Genomic DNA, 25,149 nt, shown 5'->3' with positions numbered 1-25,149 from the left:
AAAATGTATAAAAATAAGTTAAAACATGCAAACATTTAAAACAAAGTGTTTTATTAAATTAACCAATAAATACATAATTTGCACTCAATCTGCATTTGAGCATTACAATGTCTACTTTTATTCGGCATCTCCCTCATCATCACTCTTCTCGACTTCGAAGGCAGAAAAGGAAAGATGATGACCTTGATATAGCGGCGACACTGAATCAATGCCTACTGCCCGGAGAGCATCTGCGGCTTGAAGTGCCTTGATCCAACCGTGCTTAAATCCACAATTTTCACATCGGCAGACCTCCTCGGTAAGTTTTTCCCTGGTCTTGTCTATCCCGACCTTTCGGCTGTCATGAAAGCCTTTTTCATAGGCCTTGGACTTAGCAGTCTTAATTGTAAACATGTTAGCCGTATCTCGATCGGCAATCGCATGACTTATTAGCCGCTGGGTCACCCTTTCCTCCACGACCGGGTTAGGATGGCCGACCGATTGTGACTCGGCAGTCTTGACCTTTCTTAGTTCACGCTCAGCCTTCTCCGCGCAAGCTTCTAAGCTTTGAATGCATTCGTCTCTCTGCTTTATATCTTGCCGTACGGCATAAAGACGCATGCCGATTTCATAGGTGGTGTACAACCCCTTCACCGCCCCATGAACGCCTTTTCGAAACACTTCGAAATCCTGTCGACCTACCATCGACTGTTGGACTTCAGGTGGAAAAATCCATCAAGCGAACTCGACTGCCACATTTGAGTCACGAACAATTGAATCCGCTTATGTCATTGGTCTATTCCCTACAAAAACCGCAAAACTCAGAGGGCGCAGCGTCGCATCAGATTCTCTTCCAGAGCGGGGTTGAGAGGATTTGCCCTGTTGCTGCTTTTCCCTCCTGGGTGACCTACTTCGATGACGAGGGGACTGGCGTGTCTCCCGCTCCCTTGAAGTCCTGCTTCTCATGCGCATAGGTTCGCCACTTCGATTTATTTCTCCTTCTAACTCAGCCAATGTCCTCCCCTCTCCTCTGCTGTTGAAGAATAGCCTATTTGACATTCGCGCTTGTCTAACCTCCCTCAACAGACTGGACTGAGTTGTTGAGTCTGAGCACATTAATAGGGCCTACGTGCACGAAGCACTTGCCCCATTTATTCCTTACGGGGGCAGCACCCTCGAGGCGATATCATTAATGCTAAACTGCAAATGCCTCACGCCACGAACTAACTATTTTCGGCGTCCCAGTTCAAGTACTGGCTGGCGCAAGGGCAAACTCATCAATATATTCGGCATAACTATCAGAGCTCAACTGAATTTCCATTATGCCCCAGCAAATTCCTGAACTGCCGTTTTCAGTCTGTTTGGGTTCATTAACTTGCTGGGGCAAGGGCAGATTCATCAATCTATTCGGCGTAACTATCAGAGCTCAGCCGAGTTACCATTGTGCCCCAGCAAATTCCTGAACTGCCGTTTTCAGACTGTCTTGGTTCATTAGTCCGACTGGTTCATTAACCTACTATGGCAAGGGCATATTCACTAATACATTCGGCTAAGCTGCAGCACTTTACAGTTATCTTTAATTTGGCGGCTTGTTTCATTCATTTCATGATTTTACATCTTACTTGGTTGCTAACAAGCACATTCATTGAGCACAAAAGGCAAAAATAATTTTCATTCATAAGCTGCGCGCAAATAGCAAAAATAATTTTCATTTGTAAATTGAGCACAAATAGAATTCATTTTACAAATGAAAACTACCCTATATCAGCTTCTCACAAAAATGAACAATCAAAAACAAAAACCTAATACATACAGTAAAATCTACATACGCTTAATACCAAAAGCAAAATAGAAAATATTCAACTGTCTTCGGGGTTAGACTCCAGCGGCTCAACGTCTACCTGCTCATACGGAATCGGTTGTTTCGATATCACGTTAGTGGCAGCCAAGGCTTTGAGCTAGCTGTGTTTGAACCCCCCATTTTCGAATTTCGGCACTTCTTCGACATAGTCCGCCAAGGCTGCATTCTTGCCAGCCTAGAACGACTCAGAATTGGAATGTGTTCTGCCACTGAAAACGTAGAGGCTTCTAAACCAACCTCCTTTATGTTTTTGAAGTTGGGGAAGATGAGGGCGGTAAGATGGTCTTCAACACTTAGAATTGGAATGTGTTCTGCCGTCGAAAACGTAGAGTAAGACGGCGTGTATCGCAAAAGAATGTGGGCCGCCCTCCCTTGTTTCTGCAAGTTTGGACAGCCAACGAACTGTAGAGCGACTTTAATATCTGCAAGTACAGCGTCATCGGTTGAAACCAATACTTTCTTCAAATTGCTACCACCATAAACAAAATGGTAAACACACGGAAGGAAAGCTGAATACAAACAAGGTAATCAGAGAAACTAGAGTGAGCTATACGGCCATCTGGTTCGCCTTTTCGCCTTGGCACAGGATCTAGGCGATCTTCACCCTTGCCAAATTCCTAGTTACCTCGGACAATGACCATCACATCGTCAACACGCTTGCCAGAGCTGGCAAGCATAATCACTAGGTGATGATTGGTATCTTTGGTCCTAAGAAAATAGCGTCCTAACCGGCCAGTAGACTTGGCTAAGGCATAACAGTGCTGAATTCTAGGTATACCTAAGTTAATCCTAAGACGACGGTTCAACTCTGTAATCCCCATTATGATGCGGAAAAAGTTTACGTTAGGCTGGGAAGGGATTAGACCCCAGTGTCGAAGGACGGCTCTTAAAAATGGGTGAAGGGGAAAACAGACTCCGCCCTCAGCATAGATAGGAGAAGAAAGATGATTGTACTCTCATCGGTCCTCTCCATATCATTGGTGTTGTCTGCCACGAGTGACAGATAGACATCGTCGGGGATAAAATAATGGCGTCGGAAGCCGGAAATTCAATCCACAGAAAGGAGCTCTTTCAAATTTTTTGCCATCACGGCCAGCCTAAGGATTATGCAAAACTGAAAGTAAACAAGGAAATGGTATTGCGAGTGAAGGAGAAGAAAACTTACAGGAAGCAGAAGGTATAATGAGAGATAGGAGGAAATCGCAGAGGTCGTAAAGTGAAGGAGTTGAACTAGAAGGTGAACCGAAAACTTTAAGTATTCAGAGTATACATTCGAAGAGACAAAGTTTTAAATCACATTAAATGGAGGACACGTACGAAGAGGCGGGAATTTGTAATGATGACCAGAAAACGTATGCATTCTGACACACGTTGGAATAAGGTTAACCGCCGAATTTTTGACTTTTCAAGTTCGAAACCAAACACGCCGACTAACTAGTGCTAGTGGGGTGTTTGGGGGGCAATTGTGGGAGCCGGATAAAAGGGGATGCAGATAGGCCGAGTACACATTTAGACAATTGGTACATATTATACCCGCCCCCATCTTGTACGTTCTGGATGCCGAATATCTTAGTCGACCATAAAACCAGTTGATCGAGGAGTTGATTGGAAGTTGGAATACGACGAAAGAAGGGCTGAGTGAGCAATCACACGACGGATTAATAGTGGGCCCTATCCTGAGGACTAGGAGCGTATATAAATAGAAAAACAATAACCAAAGAGAGGTATGTGAGAACTAGTACGCTTAACTTAAGGTACAAGTAACCAAGAGAGTATACACTGACTTATCTGTCGGAGTGCTAATTCCGGCACCCTCGACCGGAGTGCTCATTCCTTTTCAGGTCACTAGCTGAGGATCTCAAGCGTCCCAGTGGATCAAAAGAGTATTTCCAAACCACTTCCCCACAGGATAATAACCATACTCCTTTACATAATTCCAAATGTTTAACAAAAATAATCTCACATGCGATTATACATTCATTGACAAACTAGTACATGAATCTATAGCATGTAAAATCATCAAATCAAAATGAATAATGCCCTCAAGCGCTTACAAGTTCCAAGGCATTAACCCAGTTACACAAAATGGTCTCTTGGACCCATACACGTTAGCCCTTGGCTTTACAAAAATTTACAACAAAATAAAGAGTAACCTACTCTTCACAAGAACATATCCACACCCTCAATTTGGCGGGATCACCACATCTTTACCTGCACCAAAATCCCATAGGGGTGAGCACATAGCCCAGTAGAGAATTCTCACAAAGTATATACAGTTATGCCAATTTCCTCAACATTAAAATGCATATGTCAATGCCATGCCATGCACCTTTTTAAAGCAAATCCATTTCATGCTCTTTTAAAGATTACCAATCTAACAATAAATGAGCAATCTCAACTTATTTCAAAACTTCCAAGTTTTAATCAAAAGGGGCGGTAAATACGACACTGGTAATTCCTAGGCTGGTGTCTGCAAGTAGACTCTACGAGTACTACCAAATGCCATTTTTACCGGTATTAACCGGAAGGCTCGACATCTATCCGCGCGATTTTCTGGTCTTTCACCATAGATACTTAGGCCAACTTATCAAATTCAACTACACCCCCTATCCAGACTTACCACGTATTTACCCCATTCACATTACCATAGTTCTCATTTCGATAAATATGTTCTTTTCTTGAAGTAAATGTTTCCATTCAAAGTTCACAATGCATAATAATAATAACATGAATGAGTATGCAATGCCAAGATTTTCCTTTTCTCATAACATTTCTCGATTTTTATGTCTCTACAATAATGTCCACAATCACATTTCCCCTTACCTCTTTTCAATGCTCTTCCTCAAGATAACCATATGTTATCTACACTTAGCCACAATTTCACTTTTCACAATTCTAACAATAGAGTCTCATCAAGACTACATGTAATGTTTTCAAACATTAATTCTCAATGTTTATAATTCTCATAATTTCCATAATGCACAACAATTATCATCTTACACATAATTATTTCCATGCATTCAACAATAGTTTTAAAGATAGGTCCTCCACTCTCTTCTCAAGAAAATTATCATTTCTTTATACCACAAGGTGAAATCCACACTTATTGACTCATTTAAACACAAGAAAAGAAGAATTTCATTGTTGTTCTCATGTTTTCTAAAAACCCCGAATTTCTAGGGTTCTTTCTCAAGAAACCAAAACACCTCCCATTTAATGTGAGAGCTCATCAAAATCATTTTTCTTATGTCATAGGTTAAAGGCTTCAAGATTTAACTTAAAACATTTAAAGTTTAAACCCTCATTTGAGAAATTTCATTGTCCTTGAGCCAAGAAACTAACTCTCAAAATAAATTCAAGAAAGTAACGAAATCAACACATATCTTGCAAAACATGTATATATAACTCAAGAATGTCCCTACCTCAATGTTTGATGAAGAAGGAGAAGTGAAACCCTAACTTCACGGATGAGAAGGAGCCTTGATTTCCACCACCCCAAGAAGAGCCCCAAGTTGATCTTCAAGATTAGAGAGTGAGGATGATGGTCTAAACCCAATGGATTGCAAGAGTCAAGGAGTTTTAATGTTTGGAGATGTTTTCTAGAGAGAAGGAGGAGAAGAAATGGGTTTTAGAGTGAGAGAAAAAATCCCCAAATGAGATACACTTCGGCCAAAAAGAGAATTAAAAAAACAGAGATCTAGACTGCCCGACTGCCGCACGTGCGGCGCCCTTCCCCGCACATGCGAAGCGCCCCTCCCGCACGTGCGACCCTCATCCCCGCACGTGCGGGGCTCCTCTCCCGCACCTCTCTCCGCTTGTGCTTATTAAGCAGAAGGCCGCCCAAACTTCCCCTGAATTCTGCACGTGCGGCTTGGCCTCTCGCACGTGCGGCACCCCTCCCGTACATGCGACTAGTGACCCCCGCACAAGCAGCTGAGCCTAGACAGCCCATAAAATTTTATGGTCCAAACCTCGGCACTCCGGACCTAACCTAGCACTCCCCAAAATAGGTGAAACTCGGCACCGAACAAAACAAAAACAAGAACTCCAATCTAGAGAACCAATTCCGGATGTTTCGAGTCCAACGAAGATGAAATGAGGTGGGAAGAAGAAGGAAAGTAAAGAAAACAAGGACCCGGTCATCACAGACCAAGGGAACTTACATCAAGGAACATCGGCATGTTTAAGGAAAGGAACTTTGTTTTGACACGGTGAATGAAAAGAAGTCCAAGAGGACTCATAACGATACCGGGAGCAGCGCACCAAAAAGGCTGAAATCCGTTGACAGCCGAGCTCCTGGTCGAACTAAGGAGGATTTGAGGAACTATCTCCAAAGGAAGCAACAGAATGTCGAGGTCACATCTCCGGTCAAGCCGAGAACACCGTTCTTAGTGGAGTTGGATAAGTTTGAGGCCCCAAAAAGGTTCCATATGTCGAGGTTCCAGATATATAACGGTAAGTCCGATCCGAACTTTTACGTCGACTTATACTTGAATTCAATGGCATTATATATCGGAAACGAACCGTTGTTCTACAAAGTGTTCCCCTCATCCTTTGGGGAAATCACATCAGATTGGTTTTTCAAATTGCCAAAAGGAACCGTGAAAAGGTGGGAAGGCCTGGCCGAGATGTTTATGGCCAGGTTTGTTACAAACAAATTGCATCCGTTCAGGGTAAACTCCCTGATGGCCCTGAGAATTGGCGATGGTGAAAGCCTCAGGGCTTATGCGAAAAGATATTATGAGGTGTTCAACCGAATACCAGAATGTAACCAAGAGTTGGTGATCGTGTCTTTTAAAAATGGCCTGAAGGATGATTGCATGCTTCAGAAGTCATTGGCAAAAACTTTGCCAAAGAGAATGGAGAAGCTCATGGCAAGGATCGAGAAATATGCCAGAGTAGAAGAGGATACACCGGGAACGAAGGCGCCGAAACAAGAAAAGAGAAACGGCTCACCGAAGCGAGGCTGAGGTAATACTAGATATAGCAAGCAAGAAACAGGACTGAGGGCTGCACAGGTAGTCTCCACTGTGTTCCAGATCCCGGTTTATAAAGTTTTGGAAAGGATCAGGAACAAGCCGTATTATAGAGCACCAGAGAAGATTCCTGGCGAATTTATGAGAAGAAGCCTTGGGAAACACTGTGCCTACCACAATGAGGATGGGCACCTGACTCAGGGGTGCAGAGCCTTGAAGATGCATTTAAAGGACTTGGTCAGACAGGGTCACTTGAGGGACCTCATAGACCAGGGAAGAACGAGTGAAGAGTAAGCAAGGCTGTCCCAATCATCGATAACACCACCTCTACCAGCACCACAACAACAAGCATACGAGCCTCGAGTGATCAACGTGATTCATTCAAGGGTCAATGAGAATGAGGTATGTGGGAAGACTCAGAGGGTGAAGCACTTACAGCATGTATATCAGGTCCAGCAAAAGAGGCCTAGGACAGGCGAGTGCCAGGGACCAATGGTGTCCTTTATTGAAGCAGACCTAGACATGGTGCAGCATCCACACAACATTGCTCTGGTAATAACCCTCCAGATTGGGGAATACCAGGTAAGGCGCATTTCTATTGACCAAGGCAGCTCTTGTGACATCATGTATGTCAGATGTTACAAGGAGCTCGGCCTTCACCGAGATGATTTGGAACAGTCCAACAGCCCAATGGTCGGTTTCAATAGAACGCCGACATGGCCCCTAGGAGCAATAAATTTAGAGATGTAGGCAGGCACCAAGAAGGTAAGCACAGAGTTCACAATAATCGACACCTCATTCGCTTACAATGTTATCTTGGAGAGGCCATGGTTGCACGCAATGAGGGCTGTTCCCTCAACATTGCACCAGCTATTGCGATTCCCAACGGAGCATGGAATTGAGGATGTTAGAGGAGATCAGGTGCAAGAATTGCTCCATATCAGCAATGAAATTCACCTGCAACATGCGAGAGGCAGAAACAGTAGAAATTGAGGATGAGGACATGGAGGTCCTGGATGACATCAACAAAGAGCCGGCTAACAAAAGTGAGGAAGCCTTGAAGAAAATTCTAGTCCAACAAGGATATGAAGAGCGTTTCTTTCTTCTCGAGTCAGGCTTGGCCGAGGAGGAGGAAAGAGAGTTAGAATCATTCTTGCGAGCAAACATACAGGTGTTTTCCTGGACGCCATACGAGATGTCTGGCATTGATCCCAAGGTCACTTGCCATAGACTAAATATAAACAGGTCAGCTAAACCTATCATTCAGTGAACAAGGAGGCCGACATTGGTTCATGTGGAGGCAGTAAATGAGGAAGTGGACAAATTGTTAGAGGCCAGAGCCATTCGAGAGGTAAACTACCCAATTTGGTTGTCAAACACAATTGTAGTGAAAAAGAAGAATGGGCAGTGGAGGGTCTATGTAGACTTCACTAGCCTGAATAAGGCCTGTCCAAATACAGTTTCCCACTACCCAAGATTGATCAATTAGTAGATGCCACTTCAGGGCATGGAAGGATAAGCTTTCTGGATGCTTACAAGGGATACGACCAGATAGTAATGTATTCCCCTGATGAGGAGAAGACTACATTTATCACCCCGAAAGGGTTGTATTGCTACAGAGTAATGCCTTTCAGGTTGAAAAATGTAGGAGTAACCTACCAGAGGTTGGTGACCAAGATGTTCAGACATCTGATTGGCAAAACAGTGGAAGTGTACATTGATGACATGGTTGTGAAGACCAAAGAACCTGAGAATCACCTAGCCAGTTTAAAAGTAGTTTTTGATATCCTTAGAACATATCAGCTCCGACTCAATGCTTCAAAATGCGCATTTGAGTTGGGTCTGGTAAGTTCCTGGGATATTTGGTTACCAAAGGGGCATTGAGGCAAGCCCAGATCAAATCAAGGCTATCCTGGACTTGAAAAGCCCGACAACGGCAAAACAAGTGCAAATGTTTGACTAAAAGGGCCGCAGCTCTGAACAGATTTATAAGTAGATGTTCAGATAAGTGTAAACCATTTTTCAGTTTGTTGAAAAAGGCCCCAGATTTCTTGTGGATAGAGGAATGCGAAGTCGCCTTGGTCGACTTGAAAAAATACCTGACAACAGCTCCAGTTCTGTCAAATCCAGTACCTAGAGAGGAACTATTCTTATACTTGGCCGTTTTAGAGCACGCAGTGAGTGCAGTGATAATCAGATACGAGAAGGGAGAACAAAGGGCAGTATACTATGTGAGTAAAACCTTAGCAAGTGCACAGACTAGGTACTTACCCCTGGAAAAATTGACATTAGCCCTGGTAATGGCTTCAAATAAACTGAATCATTACTTCCAAGCCCACAAGATTGTGGTACAGACAGGGCATCCTTTGAAGTCGTTGTTACAACAAGGAGATCTAATAGGAAGGGTAGCCAGATGGGCAGTAATGTTGGGCCAATATGACCTGAAATTTAGGCCCAGAACAGCAATTAAGGGCCAGGTGCTGGCCAACTTTGTCGCCGAGTTCACACCTGGTGCCATTCCATGTCGGGCCCTAGTGAGCCACAGCTTAGAGTGTCCAGGGAAACAAGAAGAAACCCAGCTGGGAATAAAAAACCCCACAACAACAAAGTAGGAAAAAGGTAAAGAAACCAAAACCCTACAACATCTACATCAGCGACTCCTTCCGCCTGTTTGTTGATAGAAGTTCAAACCGTCAAGGAGCAGGGGTAGGAATAGTGTTAATATCGCCAGATGGACGAATGTTAGAGCAGTCTATTCACTTGAGGTTCAACACCTCAAACAATGAAGCAGAATATGAGGCATTGATCGCGGGGTTGACGTTAGTAGCAGCAATGGAGCCGACGAGGTGGTAGTCTTCTGTGATTCTCAACTTATTGTAAATCAGGCAACATGCGAATACGCAGCCTGAGATGAAAGAATGATAGCCTATGTCAAAGAAGTTGTTAGACTGCTAGCATTGTTCTAGGATTGCTGGCTATAGCAGGTTAGCCGAGATGATAACAGTCATGCTGATGCCTTGGCTAACCTAGGTAGTGCAATGAAATCAAAGGAGGCAAGGACAATAATGGTTGATTATTTGTTAGGCCCAAGTGTGGAACCACTGATCACAAAATACGAAGCAATGCGTGTAGAGATGGGTCCAAGTTGGATGGATGCAATAGTGGTGTTCCTTAGCGATGGTAAGCTGCCAGACGACCGAAATGAAGCCCATAAGACCAGGTTGAAATCAGCTAGGTTCAGCCTAACAATAGATGGGCACCTCTACAGGAGATCCTTTACTGGTCCCTTTTTTATGTGTGTGCATCCCTCCTAGGTTGAAGACTTCTTATATGAAATACATGAAGGGGTATGTGGAAGCCATGTTGGGGGCAGATCACTTGCTCATAGGGCCATTACTTAGGGGTACTGGTGGCCCTACATACAGAAGGATGCTGAAGCCTACGTCAGAAAGTGCTAAAAGTGTCAGAGGTTTGCACCTTTGATACATCAACTAGCAGCAGATTTGAACCCAGTATCCAGCCCTTGGTCATTTGCCTAATGGGGTATAGACCTGGTAAGACAACTGCCCCAAGCAACTGGGCAGAGGAAGTTTCTGCTGGTAGCGACTGATTACTTCACAAAGTGGGTAGAAGCTGAACCCCTTATGAAGATTCGAGATATTGATGTGAAGAACTTCATATGGAAGAACATCATCACCAGGTTTGGGATCCCAATGGCAATAATAGCAGACAATGGTACATAATTTGACAGTAAGCTAATCATAAGCTTTTGTGCAAAGTACAAAATCAAAAACTACTACTCTACTCCAAGTTTCTCTCAGAGTAATGGTTAGGCAGAAGCATCCAATAAGACTATCTTAGATGGGATAAAAAAAAGGCTGGAAGCAGCAAAAGGAAAATGGGTGAAGGAGTTGCCCAATGTACTATGAGTATATCGGACTACGCCGAGAAGATTAACTAGGGAGTCTCCATTTGCCATGGCTTATGGCACTAAAGCAGTTATCCCACTAGAAGTCGGCATTCTAGGGATTAGAACCCAGGAAGTGGAAAATAGTACTGATGAGGCATTTCTAGCCCGATATCTAGACCTACTGGAGGATAAAAGAGAGAGAGCAGCAATTCGGCTGGGGGCATACCATCAACAACTTGCTAGGGCTTACAACAAGAAGGTTAACCCAAAGAGTTCAAAGTTGGGGACCTTGTGCTGAGGAAAGTAGTCGGCAACAAGAAGGATCCTAAGAAGGGCAAGCTAGGCCCAAATTGGGAGGGGCCTTATAGAATCATCTCGATCGTCGACAATGGGACATATCGGCTTGAGAACAGTGATGGCAAAGAGTTGCCAAGACCCTGAAACTCTTGCAACTTGAAGTTTTTCTATTATTAGATTTTTGTTTTTCGAAGTTTATGTCATTAGCCGAAGTAATAATAAAATTTTAGTTTGATTTTTATGAATCTGAAATTTGTGTGATAGGACTAACTAGTCCTATGGTGATGTTTCTGAATGAAACATGATGAATAACTTAGACTTATTATATGGCAGAATTGAATTATACTTGCATATAATAGAGTTGAATTAACATAGACTTGCCATATCGGCAGAGTTAAACTCAAAATGGAACTAAGTGTGCTTTAGTTGGATTAACAGAGAAGCCAAGGTTAAACACCTCGGCTAGTCTTCGTTTGAATCTGACTTCGATGAGAGACCATAGATACATGCTTAATGTAAACTTAAGTAAAACTTAGTTTTATATTAGGGGGCAGGGAGCTGGAGAATGATGAATAAACTTAAAAGTTTAAGAGCTTGGGACTTGTTGAAATTTTTTAGAAGAATTTACAAGTTAAAATGGGCTTAACACTTGTTGAAATTTCGAAGAAATTTACAAGTTGAAGTTCGCCGAGGTAATAGTGAATAAAATATCCGAGGTGCATATTACCTGAGGTGACCAACTAGGTTGTTAAAGCTTGGAAAGGGTGAAGTCTTAGTAGAAGATAGCATATGAAGGTAAAAAAGTAATGCTTGATTGAACAACACTTGTAAAAATATTTTAATATTTTTAAGTGTTAGCCAAGGTATTCCGATTGTTGGTTGAGGCAAGCAGTCAAAGTTTATATCCAAAGTACTCTACCCCGAAGTTATTATACAGCTAAGGTATACTTTAAAGTCATACAAAAATATTCTAAGTATGAAAACATACAAGGTATGGAAGGAAAACAGTAAGCATACAAGAAAAGCGTCCAAACACTTAAAAAGAAAAACATACATTTAAAGGAGAAACTTTCTCGGATATAGCAAAGGCACGTCGGCCAAATTGAAAAGTCAAAAGTCGATCAAATGAAATACAACTGAAGAAAGAAAGAGTACAAAATAAAAAAGAAATATCCTAAGCATTGGGATTGGTCTAGGATTGCTCAACCTCGGCTGTTGGAGTTTTATTGGCCTCAGTTGGCAGTATTGCATTGTTCTCTGCTGCTATCTCGGCATTATTTCGAGCAGAGTCTGATCCAAACTCTTTTCAGCGCATTGGACCTCGGCCTCAGAAGTGGTTGGTTTAGGAGAGGCACCCTTGGATGCCAAGTCATCCTCCTCATCTTGAGTCAAGTCAAGGATTTGCTCATTTAGAGTGGAGGACTTGGCATCAGTGGCAGCCTCCTCCTCCTCTTCATCGGTATCACCATCCTCGGCATCATCCTTATCGGCCTTGTCGCCAGAGTCCTTGGGCTCTTGAGGGAAAGGTACTTGGAGTTGATTGATGTCTCGAAGGTCGGAGTCTATTGGAACAGATAATTTGTTTAGTGTTGCGGTCCAACCGAGGTAATAACCTCTGTTGCAAGCCTTATTGACTTGTTCTTTGTATTGGTTACGAATAGCGGCTTGACCCTTTTCGAAGGCCTTCTCGTCGGCTGCTTTGACCTCGTCTTCCTTTAATTTGATGGCCTCATTGAGGTTGGGCTCGAACTCTGCTGCCTTGACCTTGACAGCCTCTGTAACGCTCTGACCTTTTACACGTCACCGATATTGTCCACTTTGGGCTACGCCCGCACGGATTTGTTTTTCCCAGTGGGTCACCCATCCTAGAACTACTCCAGCCTAAGCACACTTAACCGGGGAGTTCTAATAGGGATTTCACCACTTGGAAAAAGGCCTCGATGCTATATAAGGGTCCAGGTTTTTACTTTTATATCCCAGGAACTCCCCCTCCATTCCCGATGTGGGACACCGGGGCCTTACAATCCACCCCCCATAAGGCTGCACGTCCCCGTGCAGTAGCCTGCCAGCTCGCAAGCCCGCCCACATGCACCAAGAGACGCCAGGGGCCCACACTCGGTACTACGGAGAGTCGGCTCTGATACCATTTGCAACGCCTCGACCCTTTACACGTCATCGATATTGTCTGCTTTGGGCCACGCCCGCACGGATTTGTTTTTCCCAATGGGTCACCCATCCTAGAACTACTCCAGCCTAAGCACGCTTAACTGGGGAGTTCTAATAGAGATTTCACCACTTGGGAAAAGGCCTCGATGCTATATAAGGGTTCAGGTTTTTACTTTTATATCCCAGGAACTCCCCCTCCATTCCCGATGTGGGACACCGGGGCCTTACAGCCTCAACCTCGGCCTTAGCGGCCTCACAACTGCCTCCACAACTTCAGCTTTGGCATTGGCTTGGCCTTATGCAGCTCTAGCAGCCTTGGCATGATCTAGCAACTTTCGGTTGTTAGCTCGGCGTGGTTCAACGATGACAGGAGCTTGGCAGCTTCTTGGGTCTTTTTTACTAACTCCTTCTTCGTCATCTTGGTCTTGACCACATACGAATGTGCGTGCTGGATGGCCTACAAGGAGTATAACAGATTAGTTAAGATTTTGGCTAAGCGTTGAAAAACTTTAACAGGAAAAAGGAAGACATTTATCGAGATCGAGTGCTACATCATAAGGCCAAAGTTTTCATACTCATGAAACTCGGTCATACGGTTCAAATCTTCTAGTAAAAGAACAGGCATTGACAGGGCTGCGCCGACTTCAATATCCATTGCGCTATCACCAGCTATCAAGGATCTGTTCCCCACCATGACCTCGGGAGCCCAAGTCATATTGCAAGGGAAGTTGCGGTTACCCTCAAGTTGGTCAGACCTCGGCCTTTTGGGTGGTTGGGAATCGGATGCATCGGCCTCGGCTAGCCTCTTCTCGGCAGCAGTTTGGCTCTTCTCTACCTCGGCTAATTTTGAGATTGGCACAGTGTCCTCAGAGTCAATATGAGTCGCTGTGGCCTTAGCCTTAGTTCTTTTTACCCTCTTTGGCTTTGACTTGGTCTGGGATGGAGAGAGTGAGGATTGAACAGCCACCACCCCTGGAAGTGTAGCAAGGAGATCTTCAACAATAGTTGGTTTGCGGCCCATGTTGTTGGTTGTTGCAGCGACAGTGACTTTGGTACCGAAGTGAATTGCTGGAAGTGCAGTTTCAGGGTTTGCTGGGTCGTACACCGAGGAGATCGATTTTCAGCTTGTACGGCTACGAGTCCTGCCAGATAGAGCGCTTGATGGAGCTCTACGTCAACGTCAACGTCGGCGCTGGGATGGTAGGATTAATTAAGCAGGAGCAGAAGTAGAGGGCAGCTTTACTGAGTTTGATGAGGACGCCTGGTCTAGCCTTGGAGATGATGCAGCTGATGGAGTTGTTGCAGATGAGGAAGTTTTGCTTCTGCGGGGAATGTCAGTCAAGACGAATTTGTACGTCGAGATGTAGTCAAGCAGCAATGGGGCCTTGCGTTTCTCGATTGGCAAACCCAGCAGCTTTTTTAGATCTTTGCTTGGGAAGAGTGTCTGGCGAAAGTCTTTCACTGGCTGAGAAAGATCTACAAACGAGAGAAACATTAGCATGAACAGATAAGGTTAACAAGTCTTAAGCAGAAATAAAGTTGGGAGGTAACTCAGTTCTTATCCTCATTCTCTCTAAACACTCCTCGGTGCAATGGGAAGAGATAAAGATCGTTGTCTAGTGCAAACTCCCAGTTGTCCGAGACAATCAAATAGTCATCCCCAACACCCTTGTTGGAGTCTGGAAGGTCGGCCACGATTTTGTAGGCAGTAGATCTGGGCTTGAGGGAATATGTGTAGCCCTTTTCAGAATTAAGGCCACACATGGTGTAACAAAACTGGATGTCGGCTAGCGTGATCCTAGCATTTTTTTGGCGTGCCAATTCTATGATACCATTGATAACCCTGTATGAGTTGATGGCTAGTTGCATGGGGTTGAGCTTATAATAATGGAGGATTTCCCTAAAAAGGATGTCTAGGGGAAACTTGAGTCCACACTCTACAAAGGCAACTACTAGGAAGGGCATAAAGTTTCCATTAGGCATAATGGAGTCCTCCTTCCCAACCAATCTCATCTGAATGTTGGCTGGGATAGAGAACTCTCTTCTAAAGTTCTTAAGTTTTTCTAGGGTGTTTACCCTTCACTTAAACGTGCCCATAACGTCAGCTTAAATAAAAGATGGTACAAGATTTCAGAAAAAGATCACTGGTAAATGTTTGGGAACCTCAGCTAAACCCTAAAAAGCACTGGGATGAGGATTTATGAGGATTAGAGGGGATTTCGTTTAAGTTTTCTTGAAGAAACAAAGCTCTAAATCAAACCCACAAACCCAAGTCTATGCAAAAACAAGGAATCAAAGGTAAAAATCTAGAAACAGAGCAACAAGACCAAAAAACAAATGTAATTCAGAAATCAGAGGTGAAGCAGAAAAACAGGTGTGTACACCCAAAACTTCAAGACACTGAGTGAGTGTGTGAAAAACAGTGTGCAAATGTCTGAAGCAAAAAACATGATTGGCATTTTCGAAAGACTACACAGATTTAAGATTCAAGAAACAGAAATGTTGATAAAAACATGAAGATGAAAACAAGACATAAACGTAGATACAAGGCAACAACAGACAATGTGGATAAATGGAAGATTCGAAACAAATAAAGAGATTAATAAAAGACTGAAATTAAAAGAAGATATGGGGAACTCACCAATTGAGGTTGAAGAGGGAAACGCTGAAGTTGTGTTCGCTGGAGTTAGATGCTGACCTTGATCGGAAAGGAGTGGCAGAAAATTCACTGGAGATAGACAGTGGCAGAGTTTCGAAGGTTCGAAAATGGAGGATTTTAGAGAGAGAAAGTCTGAGTATAGAGAGAAAAAATAAAAGAATGCAAAGTGAGAAGACGAAGAGAAAGAGAGAGAGAGAGTTTTGATAAAACTTGAAAATGCAGCAAAAGAAAATAAATACGCCTTGGGCGACGTATCTGTCAGGTGGCGTACGCAGAAGCGACGTGACCTGATAGCGTGTGTCAGGTATGAACCAATGATAACGAGATGCGTGGAGGAAACGGTTGAGTAAATTGTGCGTGACAGCTCATGCACAGTCAAAACCTTTGGAGTTCTTGATTAATGAAGCAAAAAACCTCGGCTAAAGGAACAATCTCGGTCGAGATGTTTAAAGAACTTGACTTTGGGTTCCTGATCCTTGTCAAAGGTGGACAGTTGAGCACTAAGTACTTGAAGCCAACGAGTAATGATCTCGGTCATGAAGCAGAGCGAAACTATAACGGACCTACTACTCGAAGAAACAATGTTAGTTCCATCACATCAGGTTGCCGAGGAAATAGAACCTAGAGGGCAGTTATGGAGAAGTATTTTGTGAATAATGGCACGCGGCAAATGGTGACACCGAAGTGTCAGCTGGCCACATTGCCAAGATGATCTCGGCTAGGCCGAGGTTATCTACGCAGATATTGGAATTCGAGATAAGTTGATAGGGAAGGGCAGGAGTCCTAGATGAAAGAGGGCTCTAGACTGGATAGGGATAAGGCTCTGAGGGAGTTTATCCCTATCTAGCTAAGAGTCCAAGATAAGCATTATGTGCTAGAGTCCCATGAAGTAAGACTTTTAAGGGAAGTTGGACATTGATCATTATAAAAGTAAGGCACCCCTGGTGAGTCTGAGGTATGCTTTTTATGTTCTTTCTAGTGAGTTAAGCACTATTTGTTATCTGTGAGAGATATTGAATACTAACTTGACCATCGGAGTGCCCCCAGGTGGATGAACCAACGCCGAATTCTTACATTTCTATGACAGGTTGTTCGGGCTTAATCTATTATGCCGGTGCTCTCCAGTTGGGTTCCCCGTTTGGTTGTGTGATCAAAAATCAACACCCACAATATATATATATATATATATAAATACCAAATTTGACCCTAATTTCTTCTCTCTCTTTTACAATTTTAAGGCTTGACAATTTTAAATCAGTAGTACTAAAGTTTCCAAATTTTGTTTTTCACATGTAATTTGACAAGAAAAGTGTCACTTCAAACTATCCCACTTTTATCATTTTATCTTGAATTGAACTACCAATATATCAATCTTGAGACCTCACAACTGTTAGGAGTTGTGAAATGATTCTGAATAATTCTCCTCGACAAAAGAACTGATGATAATTCGTATTTGTTAGGTTTTAGTAATTAGTAATTTCATTTGGAAAAACCCTTTTTAGTTATAATTTTATTCGCTCTCTTGTTCTAGTGAGACTGTGAGTATTTAGATGTAAATCCAACCTAAATTGTGCCTGTAGAGGAGTTTGTACTGACATTCTTTATCTTGAGCATTCCATATTCCTTGTTTGTTACTTCGCTGACTATGTACAGGGATCAAACTATTTGCCAAAGTTGTTTGACCACTCGAGCGGTCATTTGTGCGCTTGGGCTATGAAGTGAATCATCTAGTATCTCTGCCTGCAAACTGAATTTCTGGGAAATATATTTCACCACTCGAGTAGTAGATGTTGCGCTCAAGTGGTTGGCCTATATGTTTGCACCACCTTTTACTTACACTGCTCGAGCAGTCTTCGCAACTCTGTTTAGTGTAAAGTGCGCCGTTTGTTGTTTTTAGGGTTTAACCCATCCAGATTCTTAGAGAGATGTAAAATACAAAGTGTTCTATGTTGAAGGGTGGTTTATATGAGTTTCTTGATGTATAGAAGGTGATTAATTGATCAACGAACTACATATTGATAAACATCAAAAGTTGATTTTGTTTATTTATTCACAAAAATATAGAGGTGTTCATTAGTGGATTCTAGAGAACTTGGGCCTGAAGCTTTAGTGGATTCTAGAGTGGCTCATCATCGTAGATTCGACATCGGTGTTGTGGATTCAACGTTGGGCAAAGCAGTTCTATGGTGAAGATGATGGTGGAAGAGGCACATTGGGTTTGGTTCAATTTGGGTGTGGATTCGCTAGGTAATTGAGAGTACTCATATGTAATTCTTTTTTTCTTTGTAGTAGATTATTTTGTGGTTTTGATCCGTGGTTTTTTTTTTTTTTATCACAATTTGAGGTACTCCAATTGTGGTTTTTTCTACGTTAAATCGATGTGCCAGTTTGTTGTTAATTGTTTGATTGAGATTGACATTCACTATTTAAAATTGAAATATAATTACGAATTAATATCTCAAGGGTTTTAAAGATTTTTCAATATTTATTCCAAAAATTGAGATAAAATATTTGTTGAATCAAACAGAGTCTAGTCACTAATGTGGCTCGATGAATGCTTGTCATGTGAAAAAAAAAAAAAAAACACCATTCATTCAAGCCACTTAGGTCTCATTTGGGCCACTTAGGTCTCATTTGGGAACTTGGCTATTTTATTTGGTTTATTAATTTTTTGGCTATTTTATTAGATGAAAAAAAAAGTTATATTTGGAATGATTTGTGAATTTTTTTGTAGTTGAATAGATAGTTGTTAGAGAAAAAATGATTGATTAATTCGTAGAATGTGACATTTTGTTTTATTAACTATTTTAATATTTTTTTTTTTTATCTTTATTAACTATTTTAATAAAAAAAATTCTTCCCAAACAGGCCAAACCGCGTCCGTCTACAAGAACTTGATTTCAGCAAGAGTTATAGTCAAAGATAGGCACTAGAATATATAAAGCTCCCAACTTATATTTTGCATCAAAATTTGAGGTTTCACACAAGCTTGATTTGAAGATAAAGAAGGGAAAAGAGGGAGGAAAATAGATGAGAAATGTTCAGAAAATTCTTCATTGTCCAACCATCCCTCCTTGTACAAAAGAGTTCGATAACAAGCATATATGTAATACAACTATGACAGGACATGTATATTACAAGTCACCAACCTCTTAAAAAGGCAACTTTATTTTCAACTTCCCAACTATTTACATATTGTCTCACTCTGTCTTAGGCTTCAAATTTTTTCGTGTGGAACATGTTAGAAATTGGAACCCTCTTGAGCACCTTCCCATAAACTTTAGAGTCTCATCGATCAAAATCACAGGTAGAGCAACTGCCAAAACCAATATCCATTCATTGAGGTTGAGGGGCACTATGCCAAACACATGAGCCAGGAATGGCACGTAGAGAATCAAAAAGTGCAAGCTAAATGAGATGGACATGGCCAAAAGGAGCCAAGGATTGACCCAAGGGGGCATTGTCAGAAGGCTCGTGTCCTCAGAAAGGGCATTGAGAGAATTGAACATTTCGATGGCGACAAGGACAGAGAGGGAGAGTGTTGTGGCCTTCATTTTTCCACGCTTGAAGTAATCACAAGGGTTGTTGTCAAAGGAGAACACTTGTGTCCCAGCAGTGAAAGGTGAGACGGTGAAATTCTCCCAAGATGAGCATTGACCCCAATTTGCAAGTTGGGAGTATGTGACTAGGGTGTGGCCATCACTGCTAAGGTCAATGCCCAAAAAGGAACCATGTGTGTACCAAATGATGAATATACCAACAGTAGCAAATCCAACATATAGACCAATGACCTGTCCAAAACCATTTTGTTGATTATACAAGTTAGAGTTCAATCTAAAGGAAATGATATATCATAGTGTGTGTATAACTCTTATGCATACCAAATAGCGAAATAAGGTCCAAGGGCTGATGAGTGTGTCATCACTGCGACGAGGGGGTTTCTTCATTATGCCTATATCTGGCGGATTGAATCCCAATGCTGTCGCTGGGGGTCCATCAGTGACAAGGTTGACCCACAATAGTTGGACAGGTATTAGGCCCTCGGGGACACCTAATGCCGCTGTTAAAAATATAGAAGCCACCTCACCTATGTTTGAGGAGATCATGTACCTACAATAGAGTGAAACCATGCACAAAATGAGCCCATAGATTATTTGTGCTTCAGACAGGGTTATGGACCGCCCTCCCCTTATTAATGGCAAAAATTCTGAATGTGTGGTTGAGATTAAATTAGTATAATATGGGGTACATGGATAGATTGAATCTGGACCATTCATTGATATTTCTTGTAAAAATTCTGTGTATTAGTATTACTGTAGAACTTTAAGATAGCAACAATTTTTTGCATCTATTACTACCTGATGAAAGCCTTCATGTTGTTGTAGATAGATCTCCCTTCACCGACAGCAGCGACAATTGTACTAAAATTATCGTCTGCTAAAACCATGTCAGAAGCTTCCTTAGCAACCTGGAAAGAGAAGAGAGGTTAGTTCCCAATTTGCAAGGATGTTAAATATAAAGAAAATGGGAAAGAAGCATACATACCTCTGTCCCAGAAATACCCATAGCTATTCCAATATCGGCTAGTTTTAGGGCAGGTGCATCGTTCACTCCATCACCTGTCATGGCAACGACCTCTCCATCTTCTTTAAGCAATCTCACAATCTCTTGCTTATGCCTTGGTTCAGCCCTAGAGAATAGAAGCCCACCAGTTTGTCTCAGATAGGCTTTCTGGTCTTCAAGTTCCATAAACTCTTTCCCAGTTAAGCTTTTCAAACTCATGTCTTCTTCGGGTTCAAATACACCTATTTCGCAACATATGGCTTCTGCAGTATTTTTATTATCCCCGGTAATAACCATAACACGAATGCCAGCCGCTTTGCAGTCCTGAATTGCTTGGTAAACTTCTTTTCGAGGAGGGTCCTATGTAGATTTCAGTAAAATTTCACTATTAGTTCGTTTTTTACATCTTCTAAACAGAATGAAATGAAGCATAATTATTGATTGGTCATGTCATTACTAACCCTTAGCCCAACCAAGCCAACAAAAGTTAGTTTAGTCTCAATCGGCGAATAATTGGATGGATTGAGTAAAAGAGCATGAGCTGGATGATCCTCATCGCCATCATATGTTTCGAAGTCAGGTAACTCATCTTTGTATGCGAAACCCAAGCAGCGCAAAGCACCGGTTGACATTTCACGGAGGGATTGCAAGATAAGGTTCTTTGAATTTTGATCCAATTCTACAACAGAACCATCAAGCAACTGAACATGGGTGCTTCTCTCCAATACATTTTCTACTGCACCCTGCCACAATTTAGCATTTATTTTAGAAATATTTTTTTGCTTACTACAGAAAGTTCTGTTAAGTATCAAGAACCTAAAAGATTGGAACAATGAAGATACATAATTTCCACTTCAATAAGCAAAGTAGAACACTATATTTTAAGAAAAAATCCATGTAATAAAATTCTTCTGCTAATGCTTCAGCTGTTTTTGACAATACAATATCCAATATTTCTCTAATTTCTCAAAATGCACAATTTTTTTTCCCTTTTATTTTATGTTTCTCTGTTTTATACTCCTCAATCCCATAATTTTAATTGACTTGCCACCTCTCCCACTCCCAAGAAAAATGAAAAAATATTAGTATAATAAATAAATAAATTAAACACTCTCAAATCCTTCTTGATGTTTGAGTTGGAAATAAGGATCAAGTTAGGTTGGCCAACCGATAGCTATAAAACTAATAAAATGAATTGCTATGAAGACTTGTATAAACAATATGAGCATACATTCTACCCGGAACTTTCCCAAATACATAAAAATATTCTGAAACAGCTACAGATGCCAGGGAGGCATAGAAAGATTACCTTCACCAGTAATGACCTCAACCCTGATTGAGACTCGACGATTACGCCCATGGACTTTCTATCCCGATCAAACTCAAGAGTTGCAATTCGGCGTTGAGTTTTCTTCCAGTGGCGGCAGCATCCTACAACGTAGTAGACGCAAAGCATTTTAAGTCTCCAAGCAGAAAAGCACAAAGAGAAAATCACAGAGCAAACAAGAAAATGATTTTTTCTTTTTTTTTCTTCCAATTTTAACGTACGTAATAGAACATCACTGGGAGTCGAACAAGTGTCATCCACAGATTCTTCAGGGAGGCCCATTTTTTCAACTAGAACCTGAAATAACAAGGTAACAATTTCACAAACTATCAACAAATTTGGCTAAAATATGCTTTTTCCAATCACAAACACATCCTATTAATGTAACAACGTTCAACAATTATTGAACCTGCAATTATTGGTTATGATCATTAATGCTTTCTATATATGTCTTTTGTCATTTGTAACTTCAATTCTATATAAGCATACAACTCTGCCAGCAACAATCAAGAAAAGAAAAATTAAAATTTAGAACAGAAAAGAAAGCAAAAGCAATTGAGATCAATTTACCTTCAGAGCAGCCTCAGTAGGCATTCCACTAGCAACATACTTGTGCTCTGATTGTGCAATACCGGCGTCGTTGCAAACAGCAGCTATTTTCGCAATCATCTGAAGATTAGCATCCAAGGCACCAGCCGGGAAGTCGTGGATTTTGCCATCAGAAGGGTTATAAGTAGTCCCATCCACCTGAAAACATCTAACTTCTTTCTCAGTAGCACCCATTGCCACAATCTTTGTCACAGACATTTGATTGGTAGTCAAAGTACCGGTCTTATCAGAACAAATCACAGTAGTGCATCCCAGAGTCTCAACACTAGGCAATTTCCTCACAAGGGCGTTTTTCTGAGCCATCTTTCTTGTGCCAAGCGCCAAACACGTGGTGATCACTGCGGGCAATCCTTCTGGAATGGCTGCCACAGCCAATGCCACCGCAATTTCAAAATAATACGTGCATTTCTCGATGGAAAACTTGAAATTCTTAGGCCACCACCCATTATCATACTCCCAAGTCAAGAAGTACTTGACATTGATGATCCAAACAAGTGCACATATCAATCCAATTATTTTAGTCAAGGCCTCACCAAACTCATTCAATTTCTTCTTCAATGGAGTGTCTTCTTCGCACTGCGCTGCGAAATGGATTTGGGTATGGACTTTCCCAATCTCTGTCTCCATGCCAGTCTGTGTCACCAAGCAAATACAATACCCATTAACAATTGTTGTTCCTGCAAAAACCATACACCTCTTGCCTTGAATATCAGCATCTTCAGGCACAGCCTTGTTGGTTTTATTCACCGCCTCGCTCTCCCCTGTCAGCGAGCCCTGCTCGACACGGAGAGTCGAGCTGATCAGCTTGACAACTCTCATGTCGGCAGGGACTTTATCGCCAACTTTGAGCTCAACTATGTCCCCTGGGACGAGCTCTTTGGCAGGCAGGTTAGATGTTCGACGATTGTCGCGAATAACATTTGCGTTCTCGGATTGGATCTCTTTGAGCGCCTCCAGTGCTTTCTCGGCATTGTTCTCTTGCCAAACACCCACGATCGCGTTAACGATCAAGATGAGGAAAATCACGATGGGTTCCACAAATGCCGTGAACTCGTCGCCGCCCTCGCCTCCATCATAGAGTGCTAGGACGAAGGAGACGATGGCGGCAGCGAGGAGGATTCGAACAAGGGTGTCGTTGAATTGGTCAAGAATTAGAGTCCATATGGATGGTCCCTCATGCTTTTCGAGCTCGTTGTAACCATGAATTCTGAGGCGTTTTTCGATCTCTGAAGAGTTTAGTCCTGCAACCCTGTTGACTTGGTAGTGTTTTTCACATTCTGAAACTTGTTTAGACCATGCTGGGAAGGTTTCACGGTGTGGAGGAGCTCTTGGGCTTGGGAGGTCTCTCTTAGCATAGTCTTGTCCACCTTTACCCATCTTTAAAAAGACCATGAAAAACAGAGAGAAAAAACAGAGTTTGAAGAGTGTATATCAGAGAAAATTATGAGTTCATACAAACTTGCTGATCAAGAAAGAAAATAAAACAGTTTCCATTTTTTTCAAATCAAACAATGACCCAGAAACACTAGTTAAGCATTTGTAGCAAAGAAATACAAACTGGGCACATACAATTCAAAGTCGAAGAATTGAAAGAAAGCAAATAATGGGTTTCCTTTCTTTGCTTGTTTTGAGTGAGTGGGTACAGAAATGGAAGAGTTTGAAATGGTGAAAGAGGGAGATGATTCAACCAGACACCATGCGTTGGCCATCTCTTCATCTTGTATATATTTTATATATAGACTATGTAATGTGTTTCTCTGTCATTGTTATGACTTTTTGTTTTAAGATAACAATAAAGGAAGCTTCGTGGATGGATGGTGATGAAGTAGAGAAGGAGGAGTTGTTAAAGAGTGGAGAGGGGTTTGGTGGGTGACGATTGGGGAAGGAGGCCTGGCCAATATGTTTGTGGAATATGTATATTTTTTCAGTTGGTAGACAAGTGAGAACTTTATCAAGGATCTTGTTGGTTATAACCTGTGCAGTTTTCCTATGGTGAGGAACTCATGTCCTTTCGCAGAATCAATCATGATTGCCCTCAGGAAAAATTTACGAACACAAAAATCAGTCACAAAGGCAGACATAATCCTCTCACATAATGTGGTAATTGCTAAATGACAGAGTTGTTTACCATTAATCAATCATTATTGCTCTCAGAAAAAGTTTATGAACACAAAAATCAATCACGAAGTTGGATACAAGCCTCTCGCATAAAATGACTCTCATTTTTTTGGGAGTTTCTTACTCATGTGAGACGATTGTGTTCAATTCTGTCTTATTAGAATAATCGTTACTTTCAATTCTCAATATGTATATTTTCTTGGATCGGTAATTCTCTGATTTCATATCTTAATGTATTTAAAATCCGGTTATATCTTAATGTATTTTCTTAGGTACTCGTAACTTATCGAATTTGGATATTTTATAGTGTACTCTCTATAGTGTTTTAAAATAAAATAGTAAAGTTAAAAATGATGTCGCTTTGGCATCTTCATCAAGATACCAAAACAACATTTTTTGTTTTTTTTAAATTTTAAATCTCAACCTTTGGTTATTCTCTTTTTTTAATGTGGTGCTTTGTCATTCAAAACACTACCGAGAATCTAAATTCGTAACTTTATCATGTAACATTGCCCATTTAGAATAACTTATAAGTTAGAATTTAATGACTATAGTGTTTTAGATTATTACAAGAATTAAAGTAAGTCATACATTTATTTGGTCCAACTTTTTGATAATATGTGAAAAAAAGTTAAACAAGTTTAATTGAATAATTTCTCCCATAATTTTTTTGTCGTGTAAGTA

At 41.5% G+C, this 25,149-nt stretch overlaps 1 protein-coding gene across 2 annotated transcripts; it reads right to left on the bottom strand.

Annotated features, from left to right (window-relative positions):
• Positions 1-18,879: 18,879 nt before the first annotated feature.
• LOC114292387 (calcium-transporting ATPase 1, endoplasmic reticulum-type-like) lies at positions 18,880-24,621 on the bottom strand. Of its 2 annotated transcripts, XM_028236337.2 has the most exons (9): positions 23,917-24,518; positions 22,309-23,724; positions 21,960-22,035; positions 21,721-21,842; positions 20,873-21,154; positions 20,394-20,771; positions 20,207-20,316; positions 19,730-19,958; positions 18,880-19,639 (listed from the first exon to the last, which is right to left on the bottom strand). In XM_028236337.2, the coding sequence occupies exons 2-9, from the start codon at positions 23,722-23,724 to the stop codon at positions 19,049-19,051; spliced, it is 3,204 nt and encodes a 1,067-aa protein (XP_028092138.2). In that variant the 5' UTR covers positions 23,917-24,518; the 3' UTR covers positions 18,880-19,048. The 2 variants fall into 2 exon arrangements, with proteins under 2 accessions (XP_028092138.2, XP_082747606.1); XM_082891480.1 differs by having other exon boundaries at positions 22,309-24,621.
• Between the last annotated feature and the right edge of the window lie 528 nt (positions 24,622-25,149).

The sequence above is a fragment of the Camellia sinensis genome, chromosome 10 (genome assembly GCF_055761805.1).
Source record: "Camellia sinensis isolate YWXY chromosome 10, ASM5576180v1, whole genome shotgun sequence".
Lineage (NCBI taxonomy): Eukaryota > Viridiplantae > Streptophyta > Magnoliopsida > Ericales > Theaceae > Camellia > Camellia sinensis.
Note: the sequence above shows the minus strand (reverse complement) of the source record. Positions and strands in the feature narration are given on the sequence as shown.

Bases quoted from the DNA above. Each gene is read 5' to 3' on its own strand.
- LOC114292387 (XM_082891480.1), bottom strand. From the start codon at position 23,739: ATGGTCTTTTTAAAGATGGGTAAAGGTGGACAAGACTATGCTAAGAGA. The intron at 22,036-22,308 runs GTAAATTGATCT...TTGTTATTTCAG, and splicing joins CTACTGAGGCTGCTCTGAAG to GTTCTAGTTGAAAAAATGGG. The intron at 20,772-20,872 runs GTTAGTAATGAC...AAATCTACATAG, and splicing joins TTGGCTTGGTTGGGCTAAGG to GACCCTCCTCGAAAAGAAGT.